Source organism: Enhydra lutris, unplaced genomic scaffold (genome assembly GCF_002288905.1).
Source record: "Enhydra lutris kenyoni isolate GAN:26980312 unplaced genomic scaffold, ASM228890v2 scaffoldscaffold61, whole genome shotgun sequence".
Taxonomy (NCBI): Eukaryota; Metazoa; Chordata; class Mammalia; order Carnivora; family Mustelidae; genus Enhydra; species Enhydra lutris.
In genome coordinates, this window is record NW_019154145.1 from 2,748,895 (window position 1) to 2,776,807 (window position 27,913).

Here is a 27,913-nt window from a genome sequence, read left to right on the forward strand (position 1 = left end):
TTCCTTGGGGACCTGTTCCCCACTGTCACCCGCCCCGCGGCGACCCCCTCCCCCGAGAGGCTGGCTCTGTCCTGCTTCTTTTTTGTCAGAATCAGATCAGGAGTTGCTCAGAAGGCTGCGTCCATCGGAGAGCCTGGTTTCGCTCTGGCTTTGCTCTCCTGGGGATCTCAGGGTCCCCCTCTCCGGGATCGCCGGCCGACCCCCAGCAATTGTTACGGAGCTGCCTGAGCTGGGCAGGCCCGGGCGTGTCCCCTGCAGCTGGCTGGGGACTGCAGTCACTGTCCGCAGTGGCGAGTGACTCGCCGAGCTTGGGCTGCCAGCCTGGAAGGTGGGGACGGCCGGGTTGAGTCGGCAGGAGCCGCCAGGTGTGGCAGCCGTCATCATTCACAGACGTGGGAGTCTTGACATGTTCTCTTCTCCTTTATTTGTTTGAAGACCCAGGACGTGCAGAAGGCCATGGACGAGAGGAGATTTAAGGATGCTGTGCAGCTCCGTGGGAGGTGACTGTCGGGAGCGCTCTGCGTCCCCGGGGCTGGGTGGGACGTGCTCCAGGGCTGTGCTCCTTCTGTCCCAGCGGACGAAGTCGGAAGCTGAGACAGGCTGCAGGGCGCCACTGGGCAGCTCCAGGGCCCTGATGGCCAGTTGGGGGACCAGCTGGCGTGCGGTCTGCTTTCCGGCAGGCTGGGTGCTGGAGAACTTAGGGAGGGGCAGATGGGAACTGGGGCGCGGCCGGCAGGACACTGGAGCACGTGAAAGACCAGGTTTCTCAGCAGGCGGCCACCGCAGCTGGAGATACCGGCGCCTCGGGGATGCGGGGTGACCCCAGGGCTTTCTGCCTGCCCCAAGCGCTCCAAGCAGGGCTGAGCCAACTGCCCGCGTCCGGCACAGGCCTTCTCCCAGGGCCTCCCCTCACGCTCCATGCGCCTTCTGACCTCCGCCCGATGGCCCCCTTTCCTTCCAGGAGCTTCGAGACCAATCTCAACACCTACAAGCGGCTCGCCATCAAGTTGCCTGACGATCAGATTGTGAAGGTCGGTGATGCTGCGCGCCGCCCCGAGAGCCAGCCCCGCGTTCCCCGTGGACCCCGCCCCCGGGATCCTGGGCTGAGCGCCTGCCCCGCGCTCACAGCGTGTCCCCGCTGTCTCGCAGAGCAACTGTAATGTGGCGGTCATAAACGTGGGGGCGCCCGCTGCCGGGATGAACGCCGCCGTGCGCTCCGCCGTGCGCGTGGGCATCGCGGATGGACACAAGATGCTCGCCATCTACGACGGCTTCGAGGGCTTCGCCAAAGGCCAGGTGAGTCCCTGGGGGATGTCGTTGGGAGACGGAGGACCTCCCAAGGCTGCAAACTAGCGCTCTGTCACATGGTGAGCGCAGACGCTGCTCTGTAGGATGACTTCTGCTCTAGATCCGCCCTGGGGTACGGGCCCTGGGCGCTGCAGGATGCTCCGTGTGGCGCGCACCTCCGGGGTTCCTCAGGGGCTGCAGGCAGTGGGGCCGGTGGGGCCCGTGGGGGCCGGCCTCCGGAAGGAAGGGGCCGGGTCGTGTGTCTCCCAGAGGCTGTTGTGCTGCGGGAGTGGGATGCAGCCAGCAAGCACTTGGAGGAAAGTTTTGCTGAAAGGAGGGAACAGACCCTTTGAGTGCTTACTGTGTACACTGAGTACTTCAAGGAGAGCTGCAGACCTGAGATATTAGCCCCATTTTCCTTATTTAGAAACTGAGGCATGGAGACACGGATTAGCCTGACCGAGGTCACATGCTGCAGGAGTTGAGATAATGGTGGCTGAGGCTGCGGTGTGCCCTGCGGGACAGTATTTATTGGCCTGATCACCCAAAATGTACTGAGTTCTTACCCCGGGGAAGCCAGCTGGTGCGGAAAGCAGAGCTGCCCTCTGCCAGGCTGTAGCTTGGGGAGGGAGAGGATGGTGAGCGATGGGGGGAAGCACGGGATGGGGCACCTTGGGCCGGGACCAGCGCTGCACAGATGCCCAGAGTAGGGGTCTGCCCTGGGACCTAGGGACCCCAGGGGAGGGAGTCTCAGACGGGGGACGGAGGCGCTGAGCCAGTGGCCTCGAGAATGTGCCGGCTGGAAAGGACAGCGCCAAGGCCCAGAGGGGCTTGGGACGGTGGGCTCACGTGGCTGCTGCCTCAGCAGAGCAGGGGAATGGGAGAGGGTGGGGTCAGGTGGCTTGTAGGTGATTGGAAGGAACTTGGGTTTTGCTCAGAGAAGACAGGAGGGGTTTGAAGAAGCAGGATGGGACCTGTGGACAGGTGACCGGATGCCCTGGGGGGAGGTGTCCTGGGAGCTGGCAGGGGTTGTGCTCGGGGTCTCTAAGAAGCATGGGCTGGAGACTGGAGTTGGGAAGGGATCGGTGTGTGCGGACCAGACCACACTCTTAGGACCGGGGAGGGGAGCCAGCCCAGGAGACGGCCTGTGTGCATGCCTCTAGCTGGCCTCACCTGCATTCTTGAGATTTCTTTCAATTTTTAATTAAAGAAGTTTTCTTTTGTATCAACTAAGAAAAACAATATCTGTCTTTCTTTCATTCCCGTGGGTAGAACATGGCCAGCTGAGGTCTGGATCTGATCTGCATGGTGGGGGTAGGCAGCGGGAGGGCCGGGGTGAGGTGTCCTGGGTTCCACCTGACCCACCTGACCCGCTCAGCGAAACGACGGGGACAGCTTCCGAGTGCCTCACAGGCCCCTGGGGAGGTGCCCCTGCAGAGCGTGTGGACCTGGGAGCCCTCTGTCCGCACAGCTCATCCCCTTGTTTGTCGCCCCCCCGTTCGGCTGTGTCTGCACGCCAGATAAAGGAGATCGGCTGGGGGGATGTCGGAGGCTGGACCGGCCAAGGAGGCTCCATTCTTGGGACCAAACGGTAACTTCCCCATCCCCGTTCTGAACAGCTCTTAGGAAGGGGAAGGGCACCCATCCTAGACGAGCAGCTGGGGCTGAAGCTGCTGCTTTTCACTCTGGGGAAGGGACCCCGAAGGCAGTTGGTGCTGGCTCACGTGCCAGCACCCTCCCCACTACGAGGGATCCGGGTCATGCTCTGGGGAGCCCCCGAGATTTGCCCTGCAGCAGAGGCGAGGCACGTGACTCGGGGACTGCTGTCGCAGTGTCCTTGATCTCCGCTGATGCACAGAGCCCCATGGTGGCTGCAGGCGGGCCCTGCGGAGCCCACGTCTTCTCTACCACGGCTTGCTGCCCGCCCCCGCTGCTGGGGATGCTGGGGCTCCTGGTCCACCTGTGTGCCCCGGGCCCCTTCCGATCGGCTGTGATACCCACGTGCTTGTGCTTTTGAGCCCAGGGTTGCTCCAAGGTGGTGGCTGTGCTCCAGAAGCCGGGGGACCCTCTCATTGCCCCTGAGCCCCCTGGTTTGCCCCGACTACCCAGCCCCGGGCAGTTTTGTCCTGAGAGTTCATTTAAATGTACTGAAAGCACAAACATCTTGTCCGCACGGGGGAAAGAGGAGGGCGGGTGTTGGCGGCTCTGTGGCCGCGGCCGGGCCAGCGGTCATGCGTCTGGTCCTCCACGCTGGCCCGGCCGTTGCCTCCAGGTGATAAGACAGGAGGCGGGTCGCGAGCGGGAGCACGTGCGGCGTTACTGAGAGCAGGGCTGGGTGAGCTGCGCGAGCGGGGGTTCGGGGGTCAGGAACACTCACAGGCGTTGACAGAGCGTTTCCCTGAGGAGGTGTCAGGGTTCTCTTGGGGTCCAGCTGAGCGTCCCTTCCTGTGTGTGGTGTTCGGTTTTGTTGTTTTAAATACACTCCCTGGAGCCTTGCTTCCCCAGCTCTGCCGTCCAGCAGGGTACGGCTCGTGGGGGTCGCGGGGCTCCCCAGAGGCTGGCGGGGGTGTCGCCCGTGGTGCGGGGTCTGCCCGCCTGCATGTGTGCCCTGGCCTGTCTCTAGCACGCTGCCCGGGAAGTCTTTGGAGGACATCGCCGCGCAGATGCGGACGCACAGTATCAACGCCCTGCTCATCATCGGGGGATTCGAGGTGCGTCCCTGGCCCGGGGCACCTGCCCGCGGTGTAGGGGGTGAGCGTGGGCAGGCTTCAGCGGCGCAGTGCAGTGGGCGGGGGCGGCGGGAGCAGCCGAGTTGGGGGCAGGAGCGGGGCCCCCCACCTGGGACGCGTGCGTCTCCGTCTGCGCAGGTGGTCGTCTCTCTCGAATTCGAGGCCCGTGGCCACCAGCAGGCAGGGTGGTCACGTGACCCCACGGCTTGCGGTTGAACATTGGACCGCAGACCTTAACTGTTTTTATTCAACCATGATGGGTCCCTCCTAACCTCTCCGCTTGCTTTAGAGAAGACCTAAGGGCCTCAGACAATGAGACGCTTGCCCCCAGGAGACGCGGTGTCCCTCCCGCCTGACCTATCTGGTGACCCTCCCGCCTTCCGTGTTCCTAACGGCCCTCTACTCCCCTCCCCCCACACCTGCACACTGCCTGACAGGCCTACCTGGGACTGCTGGAGCTGTCGGCTGCCCGGGACAGGTACGAGGAGCTCCGTGTCCCTATGGTCATGGTCCCCGCCACCGTCTCCAACAATGTGCCGGGCTCCGACTTCAGCATTGGTGCGGACACCGCGCTCAACACCATCACCGACGTAAGTCCGTGTGGCCGGCAGAGCAGATGCGGTGGACGCTAGCGCGGGGGGCGCTGGCCCACTTTTATCTGCCACGCACTAGAGACGGCGGTGAGACTCCAGCTTGTTTCCAGAAACGCTTGCTTTTTTTTCTTTTTTTCCTTAAGCCTGACTGTCTCTGATCCGATGCCCAGAGTTGTCTCAGCACCGGGGCTCCGCTGCGGCCAGCCCTCGAGTGACTGGGAGCGTCTGAGGCTCCCCTAGTTGTGGGCTGGATTTCGTGATTCAGCTAATCATTAAAGTTAGGTGGTTTTTTTTGTTGTTGTTGTTTTTGTTTTGTTTTTTTTTGGCTGGACCAAATTTACTTCAGCCCCATAACATCCTTTATTAATTTTTTAAATTGGTTTATTATTTATTTGAGAGAGAGCAACAGTTAGTGAGAGCGAGCCCAAGCAGGGGGGAGCAGCCGGCAGAGGGAGCAGCAGGCTTCGTGCTGAGCAGGGAGCCTGACGTGGGACTCCATCCCAGGACCCTAGATCATGACCTGAGCCGAAGGCATATGGTTAAGGACTGAGCCCCCCAGGAAGCCTTGGATCATAATTTATTATGACAAATCCTGGGTCTGATGCCCCCGAATGGATGAGGATAGAACCTGAGCTTGAGGGTTCTGTAATTTTGTTCACTGACCTGAATCCACCAGTGGCCTCCGTCCTCCCTGTGGCTCCTGCTGCTGGCACCGTTCTCCCCACTGTAACTCAGGGACACTAACTCACACCTGAAAAATCAGTGATGCCATGCTGGTTGTTTTGCCGAAAAGCAGTAGCAAAGCAGAAACACACCCATGTTCCCCGGTTTGTGATCACGCCGGGCAGGTGGTGTGGGAGCTCACAGCACAGTAACGAGCAGAATACGCTCCTCCTCCTTTTTAATCTGGCGTCCGCAGTTCTTCAGTAAATCCTCCAGTCTTTATTTTCCCTGTGAGGACACAGATCCCAAGAGTGTTTTTTTAGGATTCTTTTTCTTAACCCCTGGGATCACGTTTGTCTCTAGTGCTGGTAAATAAAAGAGAAGCTTTTTAAATAAAATTCAGGCGGTAAGTAATGCTTTAGCACTTTGCTTCTTTGTGTTTTGTTTTGTTTTGCTTTTCTGAGCTGCTTCACCGTTCTGTGGTTTCTTTACTAAAAAGCCCTGCCCTGTGTCTCCCGTGCGTCCACGCCGGAGCGCCCCTGTTGGCACCACTAACCTGTCTCCGGGCCATCGCGCCCGCCGTCCTGGTGACTGTTGCTCCTGTTTTGCCCGCTCGGAACCAGTTCCGCCCCTGCTGAGGCTCCCGCCTTCTGTGGGAGGGTCACATTCCCTCCCTGTGTGTGACCGTCGTCCGTGCTTTCCTGCTGTTTCTCTGTCCTTGGCTGGAGTCTGCATCTGCTTACACTCGGTGGAAGGAACCGCAAGTTCATGTTTCCTAACTGTCACCGGCTTGGAGCCCTCCGGGGGTTGGGGGAGGGGGTACATGGGAGTTGGCGGCGGTGGCGGGGCGGGCCTTGGTGGGTGTTGGTTTCCCTGTGACATCGGGTGTGTGCTCTGTGGCACGAAGCCAGGGGTCTCCCGCTTTAGAGTTCCAGGATCCTGTGCTTGAAAACATGGTTTCCAGGTTATCAAGATTAGATAGAAAAATACATACAGAAACTCTAAATGGTCCACCTTGCTGCCCTGGAGTGGTTTGGAAATTGGGTAAATGATCTTTTAAATCGGGTTTCTCACGTGTCTGAGTTTCTTCAAGCCGGTTACCCAGTTATGAGGTGGCTCCTTCGTGTCGGGGCTGGTCCAGGCCTGCGCTCGCAGGGAGAAGGTGCGCACGCGTGCTGAGGCCCAGGCCTGTGGGTGGGCTCGCGGGCACCAGGGCCTTGTCCTGGCCTGTGACCCGTGGTGAGCTGGATGTCCAGGGGGACCTGTGTAGGAGCCTTGACACCCACTCCTGCCCCTGCTGGTTGTGTCCTGGTTGGGACCCAGGCACGGGCAGGGTGTGTGGACGTGGCTGGGTTTCGTATGGAGTGGTGTTTGTGCAAGCCGGAGTGAAGCCGTGTGGGGTTTGGATCTGGGTTGGAACCTGGCGGGGCTGGCCGCACAGAGGGGAGCGGCCGGCTGGAAAGGTGCCCTCGGGGCTCCGGGGCCGGCTCAGGGTGCCCTGTGTTGCTCCTGACGGGCTCCAGAGGGACCGAGCACCAGAGTGAGTTCCGTGCAGGTGTGCGCCCGTCACCCAGGCGCTCTTGCCCGGGTGGACCAGCTGTGGGCCCGTGGCCTCCTGTCCAGGTGCGCTGGCTGCCCTGAGTGCCTCTTGTGCTGGGATTCTGCCCCCGGGCTGCGTCAGCAATGCCTTGGGGTGGTTTCGGTCGCCAGAACGGGCTGTGGGGGTGCCACTGGCGCATGGTGGCTAGAGGCCCGACTGCTGCTGACCCCCACGACCTCAGCATGGCCCGGCTGCAGGGAGCCATCGGCCCCAGTTGTCCGTAGGGCCCAGGCCCCCGGACGTGTCGTGATCTTGGGCACTTCGGTCACTGTCCTAACAGTTGATGTCCTCCGTGTCAGCGAGGGTGCTCAGCTTACTGGGGCATCCCTCAGACAGACCTCTGTGCATCTCGTGCTTCCCGAAGGCTGCGATGACTCCCGGGCCCGTCCAAGCGGGGGCTCAGAAAGCCGTCCCACCACGGCTGCGTGGCTTGTGAGGGGCTGTGTTTGCATCCCCAGAACTGGCGCCCAAGACCTCCCCAACCGATCTGAGCCTCGTGGTGCCGTGCGGGCCGGGAGGGTGGCCGCCCCGAGTTAGGAGCACGAGATGGGAGCAGGGTTATTTCCCCACAAAGCGTCCCACCTTTCTCGGCGTTAGTGCGGGGCTGTTGTGTTGTAAATTCCGTGCACTTGGAGCCCAAAGCACAAGTCTGCCTTGCTCCCCAGACCCGGGACCAGATATCCCCTCCAGCCGCCTGCTCCCTCTCCTGGCAGGGCTGTCCCCTGTCCTTGCGGGAGGGTCCCGGTTGTATTCCTGGAGATGGAGGAGAAAAAGAGGAGCAACAGGAACCAGAATGCGGACAGTTTTTGTGGTTGTGGGATGCTGGATTTAGGGATGCTAACCGCCCTCCTGGCCTCAAAGCCCACCCTGTGACTCCGGGACAGCCGGCTGCACACCTGCCCACACTAGCACTACACGTGGGGCCCTCACCTGGCCTTGGGGCCGAAAAGCAGGGTCCGTGCAGGGACGGGGGCAGGCTGAGGTGGAGGAGGGTGAAGGCAGAGGGGCCACGAGGCAGGGGAGTGACCCCCTCCGCTGCCTCCTGGCTGCTCCCTGGACTAACCTGCCACAGGTCCACCATCCACAGGTCCTCGGGCCACAGGAGCCCCAGGACCCGATGTGTTTTGGGGAAGCACGAGGCCATGGAGAGCATCTGCCTCTCCGGGAGGCCTGCCCCCACCCCATCCTGGTGTGCTCCTGCAGCAGTGCACGGTGGTCACCTTGGGGGAGAAGTACAGCCCGTGTGGGCGTCTGTGTGCCTGTGGGTGGTCTCTCAAACCGCCCGGCCGTCCGGCGAGCCTGGTGGGCTCAGGGCTGGCAGATGGGGGACCTGTGCCACTAACGAACACTGGATTAACAGAGGCAGAGACCTCAGACCTCTGCCCACGAGCCTGCGAACAGTCCCTCTTTGGCCTCGGAGGCAGACTCTTCAGCCTGGGGTCCCCGAGCGGCCATGGGGCTCTGGCTTTTCCGGCTGCTGGGTCAGTTCCTGGGAAGGGCTTGGGGAAGAGCAGAGGCGCGACCGGCTAGGCTCCCCAGCTCAGTGCTTGTCGCCCTGCTGGCTGCCTTTCATGCCGGTGCTGGGGTCCTTGTCGAGGCCAAGCTGCAGGGCCCCTGTGCCCCCGTGGACCGCACAGAGCTGCCAGGCTGGCCTGGCCCCTGATAAAGCCCCCCACACCCCGCCACCATTTGGCCTCCCTCGCTGCCTCCGAGCTGCCAAGGGGGGATGGCTGTCTGTCCACTAACACGCCACCTTCCCTGGCTCCTGCTTTGCCACCTGCCGGCTTGCATCACCTCCTCCTGGAGGCCTGTGCCCCACGTCTGGGTCCCCGCTCCCGCAGCTCCCCTTCTGCAGTCCCAGAGCTCCCACGCCCCTGGCCCCGTGGACACGGCTCGCAGGGGTGCTGGGGACGCCCCGCTGACCACTTGCACTGCTGCTTCAGGCTTTCGAGAGTGCTGTTCTGCTTGCCGACTCGCGGGGCCACCACCCGGAGTTCTGCATTCCCATTTGCATCCTGCCGACCACCATTAGCAACAATGTCCCGGGCACAGATGTGAGCCTGGGCTCGGACACGGGCCTCAATGCCGTGGTGGAGGTAAGAGGCCCCGTGGCTCCATCAGGTGGACTTGGGCAGGGGGTTTCTCTTCTGCTCTCGCGGGCGCAGAGGAGGAGCCCACCAGAGCAGAAGCCCACCTTCTGCTGCAGAAAGCGCGAGCCGCAGTGAGGGTTCCTTCTGTGGTCGGTCAGTGGGAGCTCGTGGCGTAGCTGAGACAGGGCTGGTCCTCGAGCTCTCCAGGTGAGGTTCATTCTTGCACACCCCAAAGCAAGACACCCTAGTCTCTCGTGGGCTGTGCCCAGTAGGCTCGTCTCACGCTCAGGGGACAGCCAGCCTGCAGTGGTGTGTGAGGAGGGCTCAGCGCAAGCCCGGAGGGCGTGCGTGCAGGGATTCGGGGCCTGGGAGTGGGAACGCTCCAGGGGAGAGTAGGCATGTGGCTTGGACATGCCCTTGGTTGTGCAGGGGGAGGCTCTGCTCCTAGAAAGGAGCTCCCGTCCTTGGGGATCCGGCAGGCCCCGCCCTGGGCACTGTCTGGTCTGTGGGTACCAGACATCGGTACCATGGTGATGGACTGCTGTGGGGCGTGGTCCCCCAACAGGAGGAGGGCAGGTGGCCAGGGGAGGAACATCCCCATGGTGGGGGCTAACCTCCCAGCAAGACTGCGTCTCCAGTCCAGGTCCGGGGCTCTCGTCTTCACCCTGTTCTGAGCGCCTCCTTACGTTTTCACACAATTTGTTTTTAAAACACGTGTGACGAGACGTTAGCTGCACTGGGACTGTTAACGCCAAGTTTCGAGGCGAGTGGGACTGTAGCCCGGGGACTGCTGGGAGAACGGTCTGGCTGCCACGGCAGGGCATCTGGGTTTGGGAGGGGACCCTCCCACCGTGAACGGGGCCTCTCTGGGGACGTCCACACTCCTGATTCCTCCCTGTCCCCTGACCTGTGCTCCCAGCGCGGGGTGGGGCTGCTTTCCGTACTGAAGCTTTGTCGGTGCTGGTTTTAGTGACCGAAGGGGCCCGGCTGCTGGATTAGGAGCTGGTGCGTCTGGTGGCCACCGTTCCTCGGTCCTCTCTCCCGGGAGCAGGACAGAGGCTGCAGCTGGTGCCAGCAGTGGACCTCCAGGGAGAGGCTTGGATGCATACTTAGACCTTATCCCGGGGCTGGGCAGGCAGACCCGGATCAGAGTGGTCATCTGGGACGGGGCCAGGTGGGGACGCTGTGGTCCCGGGAGCATGCATGGGGTCTGCACTGGTGAGGCCACAGGAAGGCAGCGGACAGGTGTGTGCTGTGTCAGCCCTGAGCTTGTGTCCCGAGGCTGACCCGTGGCAGGCGTTTCCTTAGGAGGCCTGCTGTCTGAGCGTCTGGAAGACTCCTGAGGGCCTCTGTCCAGGAGCCCCTGTCCAGATCCAGAGAGCTGCCCTCGTGGGGTGTCGTGTTTGGGGTTAGACTGAGGAGGAGCAGGACCCAGATGTCACAGGGAGCCTTTCAGAAGAAGCCCATCCACCAGACGGGGCCCACAGCCCACGAGGCTGCATGGGCAGCTCCAGCGAGCTGGCCCAGCCCGCCGTGGGCATGTCAGGATACAGGGATGGTGAGCACAGCCGCAAGGGCCGGGGGCGCCGGGGACCGCAGTCTCTGTCCCTGTGTCCCAGCCCTGGCCGCCCCCACGGTGGAATGACCTGTGTCCTCCTCTGTGGCCAGACGTGTGACCGCATCAAACAGTCGGCCAGCGGGACCAAGCGCCGTGTGTTCATCATCGAGACCATGGGGGGCTACTGCGGCTACCTGGCCAACATGGGGGGGCTCGCCGCTGGAGCCGATGCCGCCTACATTTTTGAGGAGCCGTTCGACATCCGAGACCTGCAGGTACGTCCCTGCCGCGGGGCCCCTGGGTGACACGGTTGTCGGTGCTGCTGTCCGGTCACACGCTTGGTGGTTGTCTCCAAGGGAAGCGTGACGGGGTTGACAGGACACCAAATTCTACGCACTTTCAGGGACCCTCACTGGATCGAGGGGTGTGAGCGGACGCCCAGCTTCCTGTTGAGACCCATGTCCTTGTGGGTGTCCGTGCGGGAGGGCCACGGGAGCACATGCTCCCCGGAGCGCCGAGGCCTCCCTGCTGCAAAGGCTGGGTGTGACGGGGGAGTGCATGGCGCTTGCCGGGCTGGCGGGACTGGGCTGGCGGGCTTAAGGCACTAAGAACAAAATAGAACCTGCTTTCTGATTGCATGCTTCCTTTAGAGATTTTTTTAAAAAAATTAACAATGTATTTTTTAGAGCAGTTTCAGGGTGAGGACAGAGGTCCCCTGCACGCCTGCCCCACACCCAGCAACACCCCCGCCAAGGTGGGACAGTTGTCAGAACAGACCCCCCCTCCCCCAACATTAACGTGTCACCTGCACCTGGGACCACAACTGACATCAGGATTCACCTGGGGATCCTAAGGTTGAGATGCGCTTTCCGAATCAGCCAAGGTTCCCTCGGGTCCCAGCTTTATCGGGGGCGAGTGGCAAGTGCAGGGGAGTCGGGCTGCGCACCCCCCTTGGGGCAGGAGGAGGCGGGCACTGGACAAGGACAGGCCTTAGGAAGACAAAACTCGCCCGAAAATACAGATAAAACTGTATTTGTGCTGCAGAAGTGAGCACAGGAACCTTAAAGTCTTTGTTTCTGGATCCCACGAGTCAAGCAGAGACCCGCTTGACGATTTACTCGTTATCAGACTTAACCTGGGAATTTCTTCACACCGTGGATCTGACCATCTGTCCTTCAGAAACCACCGGAAGGCAGGGCTCAGTGTGCACACGTCTCCGCCCCAGCACACGGGCAACCACTGTGAGGACGGATTTGCTCACACGCGCACACCTCCTTCCCGTGCACGTTTTCTGTGCTCAGGATCCAGAATCCCTTTCTGTACAAACTTTGTACACAAGTGCAAGGCTAGAAAAGCTTCTCTGGGCCTCCAGATCCCCAGATCAGGCAGTCAGGAGATTATGCACAAATTTAGGTGTGCTAGTTTGTCCTCCCAGGGAGAAGACCTCGTCAGGCACAGGAGCAAGGGGCGCTGGTACACACAGGTTTGGTACACAGAGGACGTGAACTCGCGATCGAAGAGGGAGAGCTATTTATTCCGCCCCTGCGCGCTGCGCCATCTGTGCCCAGCTGAGCAGCTGCCCTCTGGGCCGAGCACGCTGCCTGCGAGCAGGTGCTGGTCTCTTCTGCTCCACTGGCACCCCCGGCTGGTCCTCGCCCTGCAGCTGTGCTCTCCCGCGCCCCCTGCTGTGTGCGACCCCGGGGTCCTGTGGTGGCGGGTGCTGGGCTAACTGAATGCTCTTTCCTAGTCCAACGTGGAGCACCTGACGGAGAAAATGAAGACCACCATTCAGAGGGGACTCGTGCTCAGGTACAGACACTCGTCCTCGGTCACTGAGCCCCAGCTCCCCAGACGACCTGGCCACGGGGTTGAAGTACTCCAGGGCGGTCGTCACTCACCACTGGAGACATGCAGGAGGGGCGGTTACATGCTGACTTCAGAACCACACGCATTCGTGTAACTAAAGGGCACATCGGAAAATGCACTTTTGCTTTGTAGTTCTTTTTTTTTTTTCCCCTAAGGTGTCACCAAGTCATTTCTTTAAGACACTGGTATTTCTTTTCTTTTCTTTTTTAATTAATTTTTAAATTGTTTTATAAACATAAAATGTATTTTTATCCCCAGGGGTACAGGTATGTGAATCGCCAGGTTTACACACTTCACAAAACTCACCATAGCACATACCCTCCCCATTGTCCATAACCCCACCCCCTCTCCCAACCCCCCTCCCCCCATCAACCCTCAGTTTGTTTTGTGAGATTAAGAGTCACTTATGGTTTGTCTCCCTCCCAATCCCATCTTGTTTCATTTACTCTTCTCCTACCCCCTTAACCCCCCACGTTGCATCTCCTCTCCCTCATATCAGGGAGATCATATGATAGTTGTCTTTCTCCGACTGGCTTATTTCGCTAAGCATGATACCCTCTAGTTCCATCCACGTCGTCGCAAATGGCAAGATTTCATTTCTTTTGATGGCTGCATAGTATTCCATTGTGTATAGATACCACATCTTCTTTATCCATTCGTCTGTTGATGGACATCTCAGTTCTTTCCATAGTTTGGCTATTGTGGACATTGCTGCTATAAACATTCGGGTGGCCACTGGCATTTTTACAAGAAGATGCGTGCAGTGTGGGATGGGCATGGGGCCGGCTGCACGCCCCACCAGGGCCCTGAGCCCACGTGTCCTCTTGTTGCAGGAACGAGAGCTGCAGCGAGAACTACACCACGGACTTCATCTACCAGCTGTACTCTGAGGAGGGCAAGGGCGTGTTCGACTGCAGGAAGAACGTGCTGGGCCACATGCAGCAGGTGGGCCTGGGGCCTGCGTGATGCGAAGCAGGCCGCTGTCCAGGAGGCTCGGTGTAGACGGATGCCTTATTTTAGCTGTGATGGGGGAAAAAATGTGTGTTCAGGAGAGATTTCAGGCATCTTGGCATTTACTTCACCACGTTACGGTTCCATTAAGAAGTCCCACCACGTTCCGCCAGCTATAGAAATTCTGCGCTTAGGTAGATGGGAGACCTTCGGTGTTCTTCTGGTGACCAAGTACTTCATTCACTATTTACACATCAGACACAGGATGCTTGAGGTTTGCACAGAATCAGAGCGGTCTGGAAGGAACCTCAGGGTGTGCTTTGCTGGAGGTGGGCGTGGGGTAAGGGCTGCAGTCGCCAGATGGCATCCCTGTCCTGGTCCCAACACTACTCCCCCTCCCCCCACCATCTTAGGGTCTTAACTTACCCACGCGTCCATTCCAGAGGGGCCCGTCAGTCCCCTGCTTATGTGACGAAACGGTGTGCGTCTATTTTTGTGAAAGCCCTCGGGGTTGGTCAGATTCTTAATGGAAACTGTGACCTGCTCCCTACCCCAAAATAAGACATCCCGACAGGAGATTTGAAAGAACGAAGCCAGGAGCTGCGCAGCCCCGTGCGGGGTGGGGGTGAGCGTGGGGAAGCTGGCCTCGGGGGCAGAGCTCTGGCTGCAGGTCCCAGCTACGTACAAGCAGGTAAAAACGTGCAAGAACAAAAACACAGACTCCTGAGCCCCCACTTATAGGGTGTGACTCTCGTCAGAGTAGGAGGTGAACTTCGTAAACTCTCACACCTTTCAGTGCATTTTGAAACGCAGCCAGGCCGCCATCCTGTGTCCGTAACTGCTCCCGTACCTCTGGCTGTCCGCAGGGTGGGGCGCCTTCGCCGTTCGATAGAAACTTTGGGACCAAAATCTCCGCCAGGGCCATGCAGTGGATCAGCACGAAATTGAAGGAGGCTCCAGGCAAAGGTAGGTGCCACGGCTGGGGGTGGCCGGTGCTCCAGGGGCAGGTGCCTGCTGCTCTGCACATGCTCGGCCTCGAGCTGCATGGGGCCTCGCTCTGCAGGTGCTCTGGGACCTTCAAGGCTGTCGTTGGCTGTGATTCCTCAAAGGCAGGGCTTGGCTCCTGCTCCATGGATGTGGGGGGCACTCAGGTACCTCAGCGCCATGCTCCTTACGTCAAGGACGCCTCCCATACACAGGGCTCCCCCAGCAGGACCCTAGGTATGACCTGCCCTCGTGTTTGGCCACACAGCACGCTCTCACCTGGCCTTGACTTAGGACACCAAGGACTTAGGGACTCTTCATGACCCTTCTTTTCAGAGAAAACTGGGAACTGGCAGGTGTCTGGACGGTTTGCTCCTCTTGAATCTAGCATGTTCTCTCCAGCACACTGCCCTCCCTCCCCACCAGACCTCAGAACTGTAGAATCATTCTGCTTTCCGTGGTCCTGCCACCTCGGGGACACCTTCGCAGGCTCCTGTGGTTTATGGGGATGGAGGCCGGCAGTGTGCATTTCCCTTTGCTGGGGCGTTGGTCTCTGATGCACACCTGGCGGGTGTTCTGACCTTCGACCTGCATCCCGGTGTCCCCAAGCACAGGGTGACCCATGGGGTGTGTGGTCTCCTTCCTCCTGCCCAGGTGACACGTGACCCATCCCTGGCGGGCTGTCGCTGTGATGTGGGCAGTTTCCTGTGGCTTTGAGGTGAACTCTCCAAAGTGAGGAGGGAGGTCAGCTTCCTCGGGCTCCCGCTGGTTCTGTGTGCTTTTCTGGTATTTTGCCTACTTTCCTATTGCTTAGAAATATTTCCCTTATTGACACATAGTTTTTGCTTTTGTATCATTGTATAGATTTAAAAATGTTTCAATGACTTTACAGAAACTTGTTCTACTCTGTGTTCTAGAAAATTCCATTTCATATTCTGCCCAGGCCATGTTGCAGACAGGGCTGTCCTGTGGGGCTTGTTTTGTGCAAGCATTGCTCCTCAGTCTTTAGGTAGACCGTTTGCCTTCTCCTTGACGGTTTGCGCTCTTCGCTGAAACGTTTTTACATTTCCTTCTTTGATCTACTTGATGTGAAGTCTGAGGTCTGACTTCATGTGGGCACTCACTCACATGCCATTCATTGCATCGTCTCTAATCTCCATCAGAGACTGGGTAGCTGGGACACTGGTGGGACCGTCTCTGGGTTAGCGAGTGTGCGGTCTGGCATTCAGTTGCTCTCTAGACGATTTCCCTTTTCTTCTTCAAGATTTTATTTATTTGACAGAGATCACACGTAGGCAGAGAGAGAGGGGGAAGCAGGCTCCCCGCCGAGCAGAGAGCCTGATGCAGGGCTCAATCCCAGGATGCTTGGATCATGACCTGAGCTGAAGGCAGATGCTTAACCCATGAGCCCCCCAGGCATCCCCATAGATGATTTCTGATAGCAGGAAAAGTGACGCCCCACTACCCCGGACATCTTTTGGTTTCCACTATCCTTGGCTCTTTGTGCTGTCACGGAAATGGAATCAGACTGTTACAGTCCACCAAAAACTGTTGGATGTTTTGAGGGAATTATATTTAATCAGTAAATTATATGGTGGAGGATCTGAGATTTTAAAAATATTTTATAGTTCACAAACACTATCTCCATATACTTAGGCCTTTCTTTATCTCTTGTGAAGGTATAAAGATCTTGCGGTATCTTTTGTAAATTTATTCCTGACTCGACATTTTAAAAAATGTTACTGTAAATGGTATTTTTTAAACTCACTGTTGGCATACAGAAATACAACTTTTGTAAAGTTTGCGATCCACAACTTTCTACACACTCTGAATTCCAGTAGTTATTTGCCAATCTGTTCGTTTTTCGCATCCATGGAGACAGGACCATCTGGACATCTTAACGTTTTCCTTGCGGCTTGTGGGGGGGGGTGTGTGTCGCTCTAGGGCAGTCCTGAAGAGCGGGAGTGAGGAGAGCTCCTGTGCAGGCCGCGGCCCTGATGGGAATGGGGAATGTGTTCAGCGCCCTTGAGCACGATCGGTAACTGTCTGACTGAGGGCTTTCTGCAGCTCGCGAGTGCCGTGGGTCTGCGGTCATGATGCTGTGTCGTGCTGCAGTCCTCTGACCGTGAGCGCGTGTTCTGGGTTTCCTCTGCCATCTTAGAAAACCGTTTCGTAAGTCAGTGGCATAAAGAAGCAGTTTATACAGAAGTTCCTGAGCATTCCCAGGCCTCCCCAGGTCACTCAGGACACGCGTTGCTAACGGACGCACGAAATCACTCAGGGTGCAGCCAGGACGCGCACAGGCACAGCCCAGGTGGCTGACGCCGCGGGCAGTTCCCGGGGAAGGCGCTGGGTGGCGCCACTTCTGAGGTTTGTGCTTTTCGGTTTTTATAAAAGCTAAAATCCTCTTTGGGTGTCCTGTCCGTACAGAGAGGTCCAGGTGCAGGTCTTGGGACAAAGCGGGGTACCTGTATGCACCTTCGCACAGATGGAGGCGTGTGTGGCCTGCTGTGTGTGAGGCACATGTGAGGCCGGCCTTGCTTCCTGTGGTGCGCTCTTCGCCCCAGGCACGGGCTCCTGGACGGTCTCCCGGGATGGCCTCCTGCTCCGGCGACTTCCCGACGCGTCCTGTCTAGGTGTGGGGGGGTGGGGTTCCCCGTGGATACCATCAAGCCTCCTGCTCGCCTTGTGGGCAGCGTTGACTGGAGTTCCCTAAGTTAACGGAAAGAGCAGAGCTGCTCTGTGACCGGGTTTGTAGGTTCTGTTTCTAGAACTTTCTGTGCACATGGCGCTTCCACCCGCTACTGCAGACACCGGGCCTCAGCCCCGTTTTCCGGAGCAGCCTGACCAGATCCGTGTCTGTCAGTTTGATTTCCAGACTTTGACTTAAAGAACAGCGAGGCCTATAGAGCCAACATAATTTTAGTCTTCAGAGAACAGACTCTGGCTGATTCCATTTCTACTTCGGGATCTTCTCCCATGTCACTGAGGACGCGCCTCTCCAGACCTTGCGGCCTCCCCGTCTGTGCACTCCCGAGCCTGGGCTCCTGCCGCTGGCTCCGCGAAGCCGGCTCTTCCGTGGGGGAGGCCAGTGTGGCCGCCCGTGTTCATCAAGCCCCTGCCTTGCCACGAGAAGCGCGTGCGTCCTCCCTTAGCTTGGGGGGCGAAGCGCTCAATGTGTGTCCCTGGCCCCCCTCGGGGTGTGTGTGGCATGATGGGCTGCGTGGTGACCCAGGCGCCTCCGTCTCTGCCCTCCCCGCTCCAGCCCTGCGGGGCTCGGCAGACCAGAGCCAGCAGCCCCTGAGAAAGCAGGATCACGCAGCTGTCAGTCACCTGGGCTCGTTCCCTACCTCGCCCGCAGACCCCAGAGCGCCCAGGGCTCCTTGCCTCCTGCCAGGCCATCCGAGTTCATCTCTGCCTCCCAGGTTTGCTGTGGGCAAACCTCCTTTTCGCCCTCACCTCTCCTCCTGTCCTCAACAAGACTGAGAATTGGTTCTGACATCGCTTTTTCTCTTTCACAGGAAAAAGGTTTACGAGTGAGGATTCCATTTGCGTGCTGGGAATAAGCAAAAGAAACCTTCTTTTCCAGCCTGTGACACAGCTGAGGAAGGACACCGACTTCGAGTGAGTAGATCAGCCCTTGCGGGTCCACATGTCCCGGCCGGGAAGGTGTGCAGGACAGGGCGAAGGGACGCTGCCGCTGCTAGACTTAGGGGCATTAATCTGTCATCACAACTCAGAAAACACAAGCCTTTGAGAAACAGGGCAGCTTTCTACAAGTCTACAGAACGGGCTCATGCCACTTAGGAAAACGAGCAGATCCCGCGGAGCTGCTCCAGCCCCGACCCCGTGACGCCCATCCCCCAGGGCCAGGCTGCCCTGACAACCCCTTCCTGCCACCCGCAGGCACAGGATCCCCAAGGAGCAGTGGTGGCTGAAGCTGCGGCCGCTCATGAAGATCCTGGCCAAGTACAAGGCCAGCTACGAGGTCTCCGACTCCAACCAGCTGGAGCCCATGCACCCCCGAGGCCACGAGGAGCCCGCTGCCATCTAGACGCCGCTGGACCCGGACCCGGACCCGGACCCGCCCGCCCGGCTAGCAAGCACTGCTTTGGACTTCGTTTCCCTCCCGTTTTTGTAACACTTAAGTTATTTGTCGGCCCTCCGATGCGAGTATTGTTGACGCGAATACCTACACACAGAGCCCCCGTCCTGTGTCCTGCCTCCCCACAGGACCCTAAGACTCCAGCACGAGCTGTCTGCTGCGTCTCGTACTCCGTGTCCTGCTTCCGAGCGTGTGTAGCCAGTAGAATTAAACATCAGCTCAAACTCCAACCGTGGTGCTCTTTGTCTCTGTGGGTAGGGGTTCAAATCCTCAGGCTCTGCGGGCCGCTGTGAAGTGTTCTTTCTGCATCCGTGAACCAGGCCCGGTGCAAGGACAGAGGCTCCGCACTGATCCACAGAGCGTGACTTGGCAAGTGTGCGGAGTCGGCCCTGGACCGGGACCCCAGGACCCCAGGTGAGGTGAGCCAACTCCTCCCAACGCAATGCCAGGTGTAGAATTACAAACAGAAACTGGCAGTGTGCGATAACAGGGTGGGTGTGCACACCCGTGGTTTCCCGCATGGTGTCTGCTGGGAGGGGCCCAGCCAGGGGCCGGGGGACAGCCCGGCTCTGTCGAGGAAGGGCGCTGGCTCACCTGCGCCGGTGCTCAGCGAGCAGCGTTTCTGCCTCTTCCGTTGTCTGAGAGGTCTGAGAGCTGGAGGGCCCCTCCCAAGTCTGCTCAGGAGCCGGGGCGGCGTGGCCAAGGAGGAACCAGCACAGACTGTGCTTTCTGTGGGAGATACGTAGGGTGACAGAAGCTCCGTCCCGTAAAGCCCGTGGGAGAAGCTTAATGCACTTTTAATCCGCCAGGCCGCACATCTGTTCCAGACTGCGACCACACTGGTTTCACAAATCAAGGGACCTCGGGGGCCTTTGTTCACTTATTTTTTAATAAAGGCCTTGAGAACTACTCTAACAAAATGTCACTTAAAATAATGACTAAAGCCCAAGTAGGTCAGGTCAGAGTGGTCTTTTATTTCTAAGTTTTTGAAATAAATGCTCCAGAATTAATAAGATAAATGACATTTATGTCAATGTTATAGTCTGTGCGACTCTGGCATTTAATACATGATTATTTCAAGTTCTTCGTGGTCGTCTCTTCCGAGACAGAGCAGCTTGGGCTGACCGGCCACATAAGAACCAGGTATGAGCAAAATGTGGGGCAAACAGTAACGTTTCTCTCCTTTCAAACGAAATCAGCTCAGGCTTCGTGCTGAGGAGCCCCACAGGCTGCAGGTTCATCTGAGCAGTCAGACCTACTCGCCGGTCACCCACGACAGGTCCTTAGCGATTTCTGTGTTGTCTGGTCCCAGCAGAGCCAACCCGTGTGTGCTCTTCCCAGTGTCAAGGTACCTGGAAAGCAGGCAGGGATCCGTCAGGGCTGCTTCCCGCAGGAAGAGCCTGGGGTGGCCGTGGGAGGGCTCTCGACACCCAGCCCCGGGTACGTACTTGTTGCTCACATTGATGAGATCCTCATGGCGGACGGCGAAGAGCTGCTCCCGGTGCACCTGCTTCATCTCATCCGAGAGGCCGCACAGGAAGTGGTCCAGCCCTGACCATGAGCACAGTAACTCAGGGCAGCGGCCCGGGGCACAGACCCTGTTCTAAGGGCACTCGCGGGACATACTTCCATTGGAGGTCACACTGTTGACCTCCACATGCCCACCAAGCCTCTCCCCTCGGGGTGGAGGCCAAGTCCGAGGGCCTCGGATGGCTCAAGCTCTGGGATGACAGGATGCCACCCTCTGCAAGTGGCCAACACAAAGAAGCTGCAGCTCTAGGGGGACGTCTGCGCACCACAGGGGCGGATGGGCGAGGGGAACCATGGCGACACCTCTTATCGGGAGCTCCATGTGGTTTACTGCACATACCTCTGTCCGAAGGAGCCACGGGGGCGTCCACGGTGGAGAAAACGGAAAGCTTTGCTTCGTCAATGTCTTGCTCTGTGAACCTCCCAGCCTTAGCCCAGTCCATAGCCTTCGAGAAAGACTGCAGCGTCTCTGCGGAACGTGGATCCCTAGGAGACCGAAGAGACACATGCTGGCCTGCTCCACCACCAGATCATCAAACACCCCTTTCTGATGTTGTGGAGAGAGATCAGGTGCACAGGGAAGACGACTCACGTACACACTTCCTTAAGACACACCCGGGACAAACGCCCCACACTCCCCACAAAGGGGCCAGAGAGATCGGACGCTCTTGCTCCCGGCTCTGTGTGCAGCAGCCCACATCCGGGCAGCAGACACCGAGGGGGTCACGGCGGCACTGCTGTCCTCCGCAAGCGCAGCTCCCGCGGGCGTGCACGCGTCCTCCAAGTGTCTTGGCACGCGGCGAGGCGGGGGCAGGGAGAGACTGCATCAGGGGCAGCAAACTCGTCCTGCCCGCAGGGTATTCTGAATTCCTGAATTCCCTACGTCCTCGGAAACTTTCTAACCAAGAGGGGAGAGAAGAGTCAGGGGCCGTGACCACAAAGCACCCAGCACCCACGCCGGGCCTTGTGCTGGACGCGAGCCCAGAAAGCTCTCGACTTGTCGCCTCTAACTCAGTCTGGGTGTTGGGTAACAGGCGTATATAATTAAGCCAAAGTTTCCCATTCGGCACCGCCGCTCCTGGCCATGGACAACCGAGGACGCTGCTGGGTGTGCTGATGCGCCGAAGAAGCGAGAAACAAGGGCAAACTCTTCTTCAGAGGCTGGTCCCCATGCGTCAGACAGCGGCCTGTGGTGCTTAGCGGAGCTGGGAGACGTGCGCTCGCACTCACCGGTACGAGTACAGTGTGAACACCCCGTCGCGGCTGAGTCTGGCGCCGCCACCATAAGCACCGCCCTTCTCTCGGATTTCTGTGTGCAGGAATTTGGCAGTCATCACTCGTGCAAGGATCTTAAGGCTGAAATGAATAATTAAAAAACACAAGTTAAAAACCGTAGGCCCGGCAGGGAAGTGCCCCATGTGATGGACTCGTATTCGCTGTCCTGGATTAGGTGAAAACAAGATACAGCACGGAACACTACAGTCTCCCCTTTCCTGATGGAGGAGGACAACTACAAGGAGGAAAACGTGAGATGAATTTTCAAACCAGGGCTGCGGGAGAGGTGGTGAGGGACAGAAGGTCCCTCAGACAAGTCCAGCTCCCCCCGGCCACAGCACACAGGGACACTGACAGTCTGACCGAGGGAACATGTTACAAATTTACCGCGCAGGCAAACGTGCAAACCATCCCTTCTCCAAGTCCCCCGCTGGTGTGCGCGCGTCTCTCAAACCCAAACTCTCAGATTTCCGTAGGTACCCTCCCTGAGAACACACTGCGACAGACTGAGCTGAGTCCTACACTCACAACAGAAGTGCAGTTCTAGCAGATGCCACGGAAGAGAAACGGAATGTTCTACCAAGTACATTCACAGGACAGGAAGCGGGGTCCTACTGGCCCCCCACTGACTGGTCTAAGTCCAGACGCTAACTAGAGAAGCAAACAGGTGTCCCTGGAAGATGGGGGAGGGGGAGGGGGAGGCACTCATAGCATGGGTTTGCACTGCCAGACCTCTGCGGACAGGCTCCCCCTCGCCAGCAGGGCCTGGGAGGCTTACCCGCCCCGGTTGTGAACATTCTGTACTACACAAGGAATATAAGGTCATTGCTGGAAAATTATAAAATACAAAGAAAGGGGGGAAAGAAATCGATACTACCCAGGGTACTTCTCATAACCTGTTTGTGCTTTAACTCTGTTTAATACAGTACATATCTCTGGTCTGTGGGGCTCAGTGTAGAGAACACGTTTGTTTCCCAGAAACATGGAAAGAAACTGGCCACACAGCTGGACGCCATCCCATGATTCTACTTCCCTCCTGGAAACACACTTCCCTTTGAACTCAGCACCAGCCTTGCGTGCCGGGGCCCTGTGTACGTACCAGCCACCTCTGCCCTCCCCTGGCCCTGTACCTGGCGTGGTCTGGGTCTGCATAGGGGGCAGTCCTGATGCATTCGCCCACGTAGTTCACTGGGAACGGGAGCAGGAAGTGCGTCTTCATCTGGCACGGCTTGAAGGTGGGATCCTGAGGACGACAGGCAGGCCGTGTTGGCTCCCTCCGCCACCCCTGCCATGTGCTCACGGCTAAGGGCAAGGCACTGGCAATCATGTCGGTCAGGTCGGTCCACATAAGCGGTTGCTTTACCAAAAAACACTCCAAAACCCTAACTCAGGGCTTCGAAATGTAGTTCCTCAATTAGAAAGATTTCCTCCTACATGGTTTCCATCCATAAGTGACCTCACCTTTGCGTTTTTCCCCAGAAATATGTTAAATCAACACTGTCTGATGAACCAAACCAAAAACCGTCACCATTAAAGCCAAGCAGGGAGAAGGGCACAGGATGCCCTGATGACGGTGACCCCGCCAACGCGGCAGCCTCCCGTGCCTGAGTAAAGGCGGACAGGGCGAGGATGACACAGGCAACACAAGGGCCCCAGAGAGGCCCAGGGCCTGCTGCACCCCTGCAGGGGAGAAGCCCCCGTGGCACCGGCCACCCCATCCCAGACAGGGCAAGGATGGGAAGCTGCTCTTCCTAAGGGGACAGGGGCTGTGTCCACTCACTGTGATCAGCTTCCGTATGACCTGGGGGCCGCTAACGTGGGCGCTCCCACTGGATCCACTGGGTGCAGGTTTCTGAAAATAAAACATTCCCGAGAGAGATGAGAAAAATCCCAAATACACCTTACACAGCTAAGGAATGGTCTAGAAAACTCACGGCCAAAGACAAGTGCTGGGGCATACGCGCTTGCGTGTTTCCAGCAACCCTGTTTGAAATAAGTGGGATTTCTGTGTGGATTGGCAGATGGGCAGGGAGAAGCAGCAGCAGGCCACCTCGCCAGGGCGCTGCTCACCGGGAAGACGGGCCTGGTCTGCCCGTCGGGGTCACAGGCACATGAACATCGTGAAGAGAGCAGGAATGGTCTCTGCCCCATCTATGGACTGCCCACCTTCTCCATGAGAATGTTCTGGCCTGTTCTGGTGAGGTCCATGAAACCCACTCTGTAGGGTCACGGAACCAGGCAGCGTGTACTAGGTGCAACCTACAGAACGGCTGTGTACTGGGGCGTTCCGGTCCCGGCTTTCCTGGGTCAGTTTTGGCCTGCTCTCATGCTAGCACAGTGGATCTCAAACCGGCCTTTCCTCCCCGGCAAGAGAGTGTCCAGTGCCAAGGTTGCAGTGACGACAAGGGAAACGGGATGGAAGGGTGTGGATTCATTTCTCACCTGGCTGAACTAACACTGGGCAAAAGCTACCGCCCCCTGCCCGGCTCTGGTTCCTCACGTGCCATGGGGGCATCAGGGGCATGGGACCCACGGGGACCCACGCCCGCGGCACTCACCTCAACCACGTACGGGCACACCGGCTCCTGTTCCAGTTTACTCTGACCGAGGTTTCTAATGAACTTTTCTACTGCTTTTTCTGCCAGAGACATCTGCTGAGGTGTAGCGTTCACAGAGCACCTGTGCAAAACACCACAAATGTGGAGGAAACCCTTAGAGAAATGAAAGTTTTACTAATTTGGTATTCTGCATGAATAATACAAAGAAGGGACTACTACACCCATTTTGAATCAAATCATGTTCAAAAGAATTAAAAACAAACAGTAGCAAACAATACAGCCGTCTCCACAGCGCTTCCAAGTTACCAAAAAGGCTTTGCCTGTGGGTCCGGGCCGGAGCTGGGGCCCGACCGTCGGGACGCCAGGAGCGCACTTCTGTGGAGACACAGAACACAATCTGCCAACCGTGCCTGCGACTTACGTTATCTGAAGGCGGAAAACCTACGTTACTGTCTAGAAGAAAAATCAGCAATTTGAAGATGTGAACTGGTCGTTCAAGTAGAGTTTAAGTTGCCAAAGAATTCCTGTGCTCTTCCGAACACGCCCGTACGTAAGTCCTCCGCCGGCCACAGTCACAAGCGCCGCCGTCGTGTGCGAGCTACTCGGCGGTACAGACTGCGGACCGTGCGGTGTCTCTTCCTGACACGCCCTCACTCCTGAATTTCGTCTAATGAATAGCAAGTACCATCGTATCAATGCGAACTACATTCCAGCACTACACCACCTGCTTTAGAAGCTCGTTTATTCCTCACACAAGTCTACGCGACAGTGTTTTATGGAGAAGGAAACAGAGGGTCCGAGGGGTCTCGTTGCCCAGGACACCGTGGGTGAGGGCGGGCGGCGGCCCAGGCAGTGAGAGCCAGTGCTGCCATCCCAGAGGGTCGCGGATTCCTGAAAACCAGCTGGGAAGATGGTGGGGGTCTCGACAAGGTACTACAAGTAATCTAAACCTGTGTCCTTTTAGTGAGACCCGAGAGTGCGCCGTCCGTCACTGAAGGTTCTGTTCACACTGATGGTGTCAGATGTTCTCCTCTTATCATCATGGAACTGTTCTCACGAGAAACTGCACTTTTACTCTGTTCTTAAGCAAGCTAGCCTCACCTGTCTTGCAGCTTACTTCTGGAACCCACATAACTGGGCACGTGTAAGAAATCAACTTAGCAGGTCTAGGATTAAATTAGCTTGCTTTCCCACCTTCCATGTTTATTAAACCTTTTTTCCCATAAAAAATGGCTTCTGGGAAAAAAAAAAAAAGGACTTCTTGATGACAAGAACATCTGAGGACTAGAATGAATTCTATGACCTGCCCCAAATGCTCTCTCTGAACTAAAGTGTGTGCAACTACAGCTTCAAGTGAGAAGACCGTAAAAACTACACGCAGGGACACGGGAAGAATGAGATGATGTCTGCAGAAACAGCCCGGGGCACGGGGGGGTACCTCATGTTGTCACGGTGTAGCACGTGTTCCTGGATCTGTGGGAGCTTTCTCAGCACCGGTCTGACGTCTGTCATTTCCGCGATCCTCTTCATCAGCCTCACCTGAGCCAGGGAAACCGAGATCTAGAGACGGATCCGCAGGCAGGGGGTGACTGCAGGTGCGCTTTCCCGGTCTGGAAACCAGACAGCCTGGACTGGGGAATCTGGCCGGGCTGGGTGTGGGATGCAGCTGCCTGCGGGGCGGGGGGGGGGCTACGGGGGGGCTGGGAGGGGTGGGAGAGGAGGATGAATGGACAGAGTCTTTCCCCATCAGTGGGGTCAGTCAGAGTTAGCTTTTCTGAGATAGAAACAGTCGGTCACCAACTCTGGAGGATGCAGCTCGTCACCTGATCCATCCCACTGAAGGTCTCCTGCAGGTCCCCCACGGGCGTCAGGGTCCTGCTCGCCCTGAGGGACGCGTAGAGATGGCCCGAGTCGGGGACCCCGTTGGCGAGCTCCTGAGCGGACATCTTCACCAGCACCCTGAAGTGCTCCTCTTCCTCAAAGCACGGGCTGTGGGAAAAGAAAACCGTGCTCAGTTCTGGAGACCCACCCACGCCCTTTTCAATACTCGGGAGAATTAATTAGACGTAAGTCGTCAGATGATGTAGATACGCTCAGGGCTTACGACCAAAACCAAGCTCAGAAACCAACCGCCCTCAGGCGCGGCCCTCTGACCCAGCGCCGGGACGAGGGCTCTGCGAGCGGTTTACCTGCTGAATATTTCACTCCACAGATGCATCATGTCGGGCAGGTTCCTCTCGAGGCAAAAAGATGAAAAAAGCACACCCTGAATCATGAAAGAAACAAAAGAAATAATTATTTCAGAGGGAAAGAGGTGGAGACGTGCTCCGGAGCGCTGGGATGCGGAAGCACCGCACTACCTGCTCGTACGTGTCCAGATGCGCCTCGTCAGGCAGCACGTGGGGTGACGCGGCCATCCCCCCCGTTTTCAGCTCCATCAGCTGCGCCTGCTCCCTGTAGTCCAGGAGGCCGCAGCCCAGCCTGTCAACAGCAAAGGAGGGTTCCCCAACTGCCGGCGTGGTCTCGGCGCATCCCCGGTCACCGCGAGCTGCCGCAGCCTGCACCCCCGCACGACACTATGGAGCACGGCCCTGCAACGCTCCAGGCAGACGCCGACATGTTCGGGAGGTCACCAAGTGGCGCCCCGGCCGTGTGCGCAGAGGCGGCCGCTGCCCGGCACAAACGACAGAACACCGCGCTCTGCTCCTGCGGGCCCAAGCCTGCCGGGCCTCCTAGTGCCCCCTGGGCTTGCCTCTGCTCTAAAAGGTCTTGGCACAGACGGCATCTGCCCAATGTTCATGCTCACAAAGGAGATCTTTTAGAGCTTTTACGAAAAGCAGAAGTCATCTCAGGTGGGTGATGCTTTTCCAAGACACATCCTGTTCCCAGTGTAACTCAGGCCACTGCGACGCTCATGAGGTCGCCCCGAAACAGCTGTGCCGCAGAAGGGCCAGCAAGGGGAGCCCTGGAGGGCAGAGAACATGGAAAAGGTCCAAGCGGTCTTCCCCTGAGGCCTGCCAGGGTACACAGGACCCATGTCCTCTGGCTCCTCACTGGGAAGGCTATGCGCGTGGCCTAGGGGGCGGCCGGCCTACTCCCTAAAAGGCTCCTTCCCCTCACTGTCCCCTCGCCATCCCCTTCACCGTTCCAGCACATGGAAAGGGAAACCCTAGCGCTCTGCCTGCCTGCCACTCAGACCGGCACCCTTGGCCACCGACACTCAGCAGAGGAATGGCGAGCTGCAGCCGCATGTACCCGCCCGTGTTCTCACATCGACCTGGACACCAGCTTTGCGGGAGTAAAGTGGGGTTTCAGTTAGCTCAGAGTAGGGCACACGACACGGCCTCTCAATTGACTATGTGTCAGAGTCAATTACTTACATTTTCTGATGAAAAACCAGCATTGTCACAATTTTATAAGAAACTAAGATGCTGAGATAGATGTATCTGTATCACCTTATATGCTAGGCTTATAAATAAAGTCCTACATTTTAAAACGAAAATATGGTTTTTATAGGAAAAATTCTCAAAAAATATCTTACAAATTTTACTTATACACTTTAATAACACGATGGGTTTTTAAAATTAAAATGATATGCTAAAAAATGATTGTTGATGCACTAAAACAACTATATATAGAGAGAAACGCGGGGCCAAAATATGCAAAGACGCCCCGACCCCAAAATATGTGTCTTTTTTTTTTTTTTTTTTTAAAGATTTTATTTATTTGACAGAGATCACAAGCAGGCAGAGAGAGAGGAGGAAGCAGGCTCCCCGCTGAGCAGAGAGCCCGATGCGGGGTTCGATCCCAGGACTCCGAGATCATGACCTGAGCCGAAGGCAGAGCTTAACCCACTGAGCCCCCCAGACGCCCTGTGTCTTACTTACTTGGTGAGCACGCTGCAGAAGAGCGGGACGTAGGGCCTGAGCGCCTCGGGGAGGGTGTGGAGGCTGACGAACGCCCGGAAGTACACCAGGCCGTTGGTGGGCTGTGCGCAGAACTGCACAGGGGTCTGGCCGGCTGCGGAAGCACAAGGCAGCTGATTTCTGAATCATGAAATCATCGTTTAGGGTTTGTAAAATGCTGCTGCTTTTAAAGAGTGTTTAAACATTACATCGGCAAAG

General features: G+C 57.7%; 2 protein-coding genes across 5 annotated transcripts in view; one reads left to right on the plus strand and one right to left on the minus strand.

Moving 5' to 3' along the window:
- LOC111158592 (phosphofructokinase, platelet) overlaps positions 1-18,656 on the plus strand; it is a 50,621-nt gene extending 31,965 nt beyond the window's left edge. Inside the window, exons 11-22 of one of the 2 annotated variants that reach the window (XM_022520719.1) lie at positions 436-500; positions 962-1,031; positions 1,150-1,296; positions 2,808-2,878; positions 3,911-3,998; positions 4,454-4,606; positions 10,631-10,795; positions 12,268-12,329; positions 13,220-13,331; positions 14,204-14,303; positions 17,843-17,945; positions 18,228-18,375. In XM_022520719.1, coding sequence (XP_022376427.1) covers positions 436-500; positions 962-1,031; positions 1,150-1,296; positions 2,808-2,878; positions 3,911-3,998; positions 4,454-4,606; positions 10,631-10,795; positions 12,268-12,329; positions 13,220-13,331; positions 14,204-14,303; positions 17,843-17,945; positions 18,228-18,375 — 1,284 coding nt within the window. Of the gene's footprint in view, positions 1-435; positions 501-961; positions 1,032-1,149; positions 1,297-2,807; positions 2,879-3,910; positions 3,999-4,453; positions 4,607-10,630; positions 10,796-12,267; positions 12,330-13,219; positions 13,332-14,203; positions 14,304-17,842; positions 17,946-18,227 lie in introns of both variants that reach the window. The other variant, XM_022520720.1, reaches the window with a different exon arrangement.
- Positions 18,657-19,380: 724 nt separating this feature from the next.
- The window catches only part of LOC111158600 (pitrilysin metallopeptidase 1), a 48,758-nt gene continuing 40,225 nt past the window's right edge, over positions 19,381-27,913 (minus strand). For 2 of the 3 annotated variants that reach the window (XM_022520730.1, XM_022520731.1), the window contains exons 16-27: positions 27,677-27,809; positions 26,150-26,270; positions 25,979-26,055; positions 25,613-25,778; positions 25,228-25,328; positions 23,790-23,910; positions 23,012-23,083; positions 22,362-22,474; positions 21,187-21,312; positions 20,297-20,442; positions 19,875-19,977; positions 19,381-19,778 (exon numbers count right to left, since the gene is read on the minus strand). In XM_022520730.1, the coding sequence (XP_022376438.1) occupies positions 19,682-19,778; positions 19,875-19,977; positions 20,297-20,442; positions 21,187-21,312; positions 22,362-22,474; positions 23,012-23,083; positions 23,790-23,910; positions 25,228-25,328; positions 25,613-25,778; positions 25,979-26,055; positions 26,150-26,270; positions 27,677-27,809 (1,376 nt within the window). In that variant the 3' untranslated portion in view covers positions 19,381-19,681. The remainder of the gene's footprint in view (positions 19,779-19,874; positions 19,978-20,296; positions 20,443-21,186; positions 21,313-22,361; positions 22,475-23,011; positions 23,084-23,789; positions 23,911-25,227; positions 25,329-25,612; positions 25,779-25,978; positions 26,056-26,149; positions 26,271-27,676; positions 27,810-27,913) is intronic. The other variant, XM_022520732.1, reaches the window with a different exon arrangement.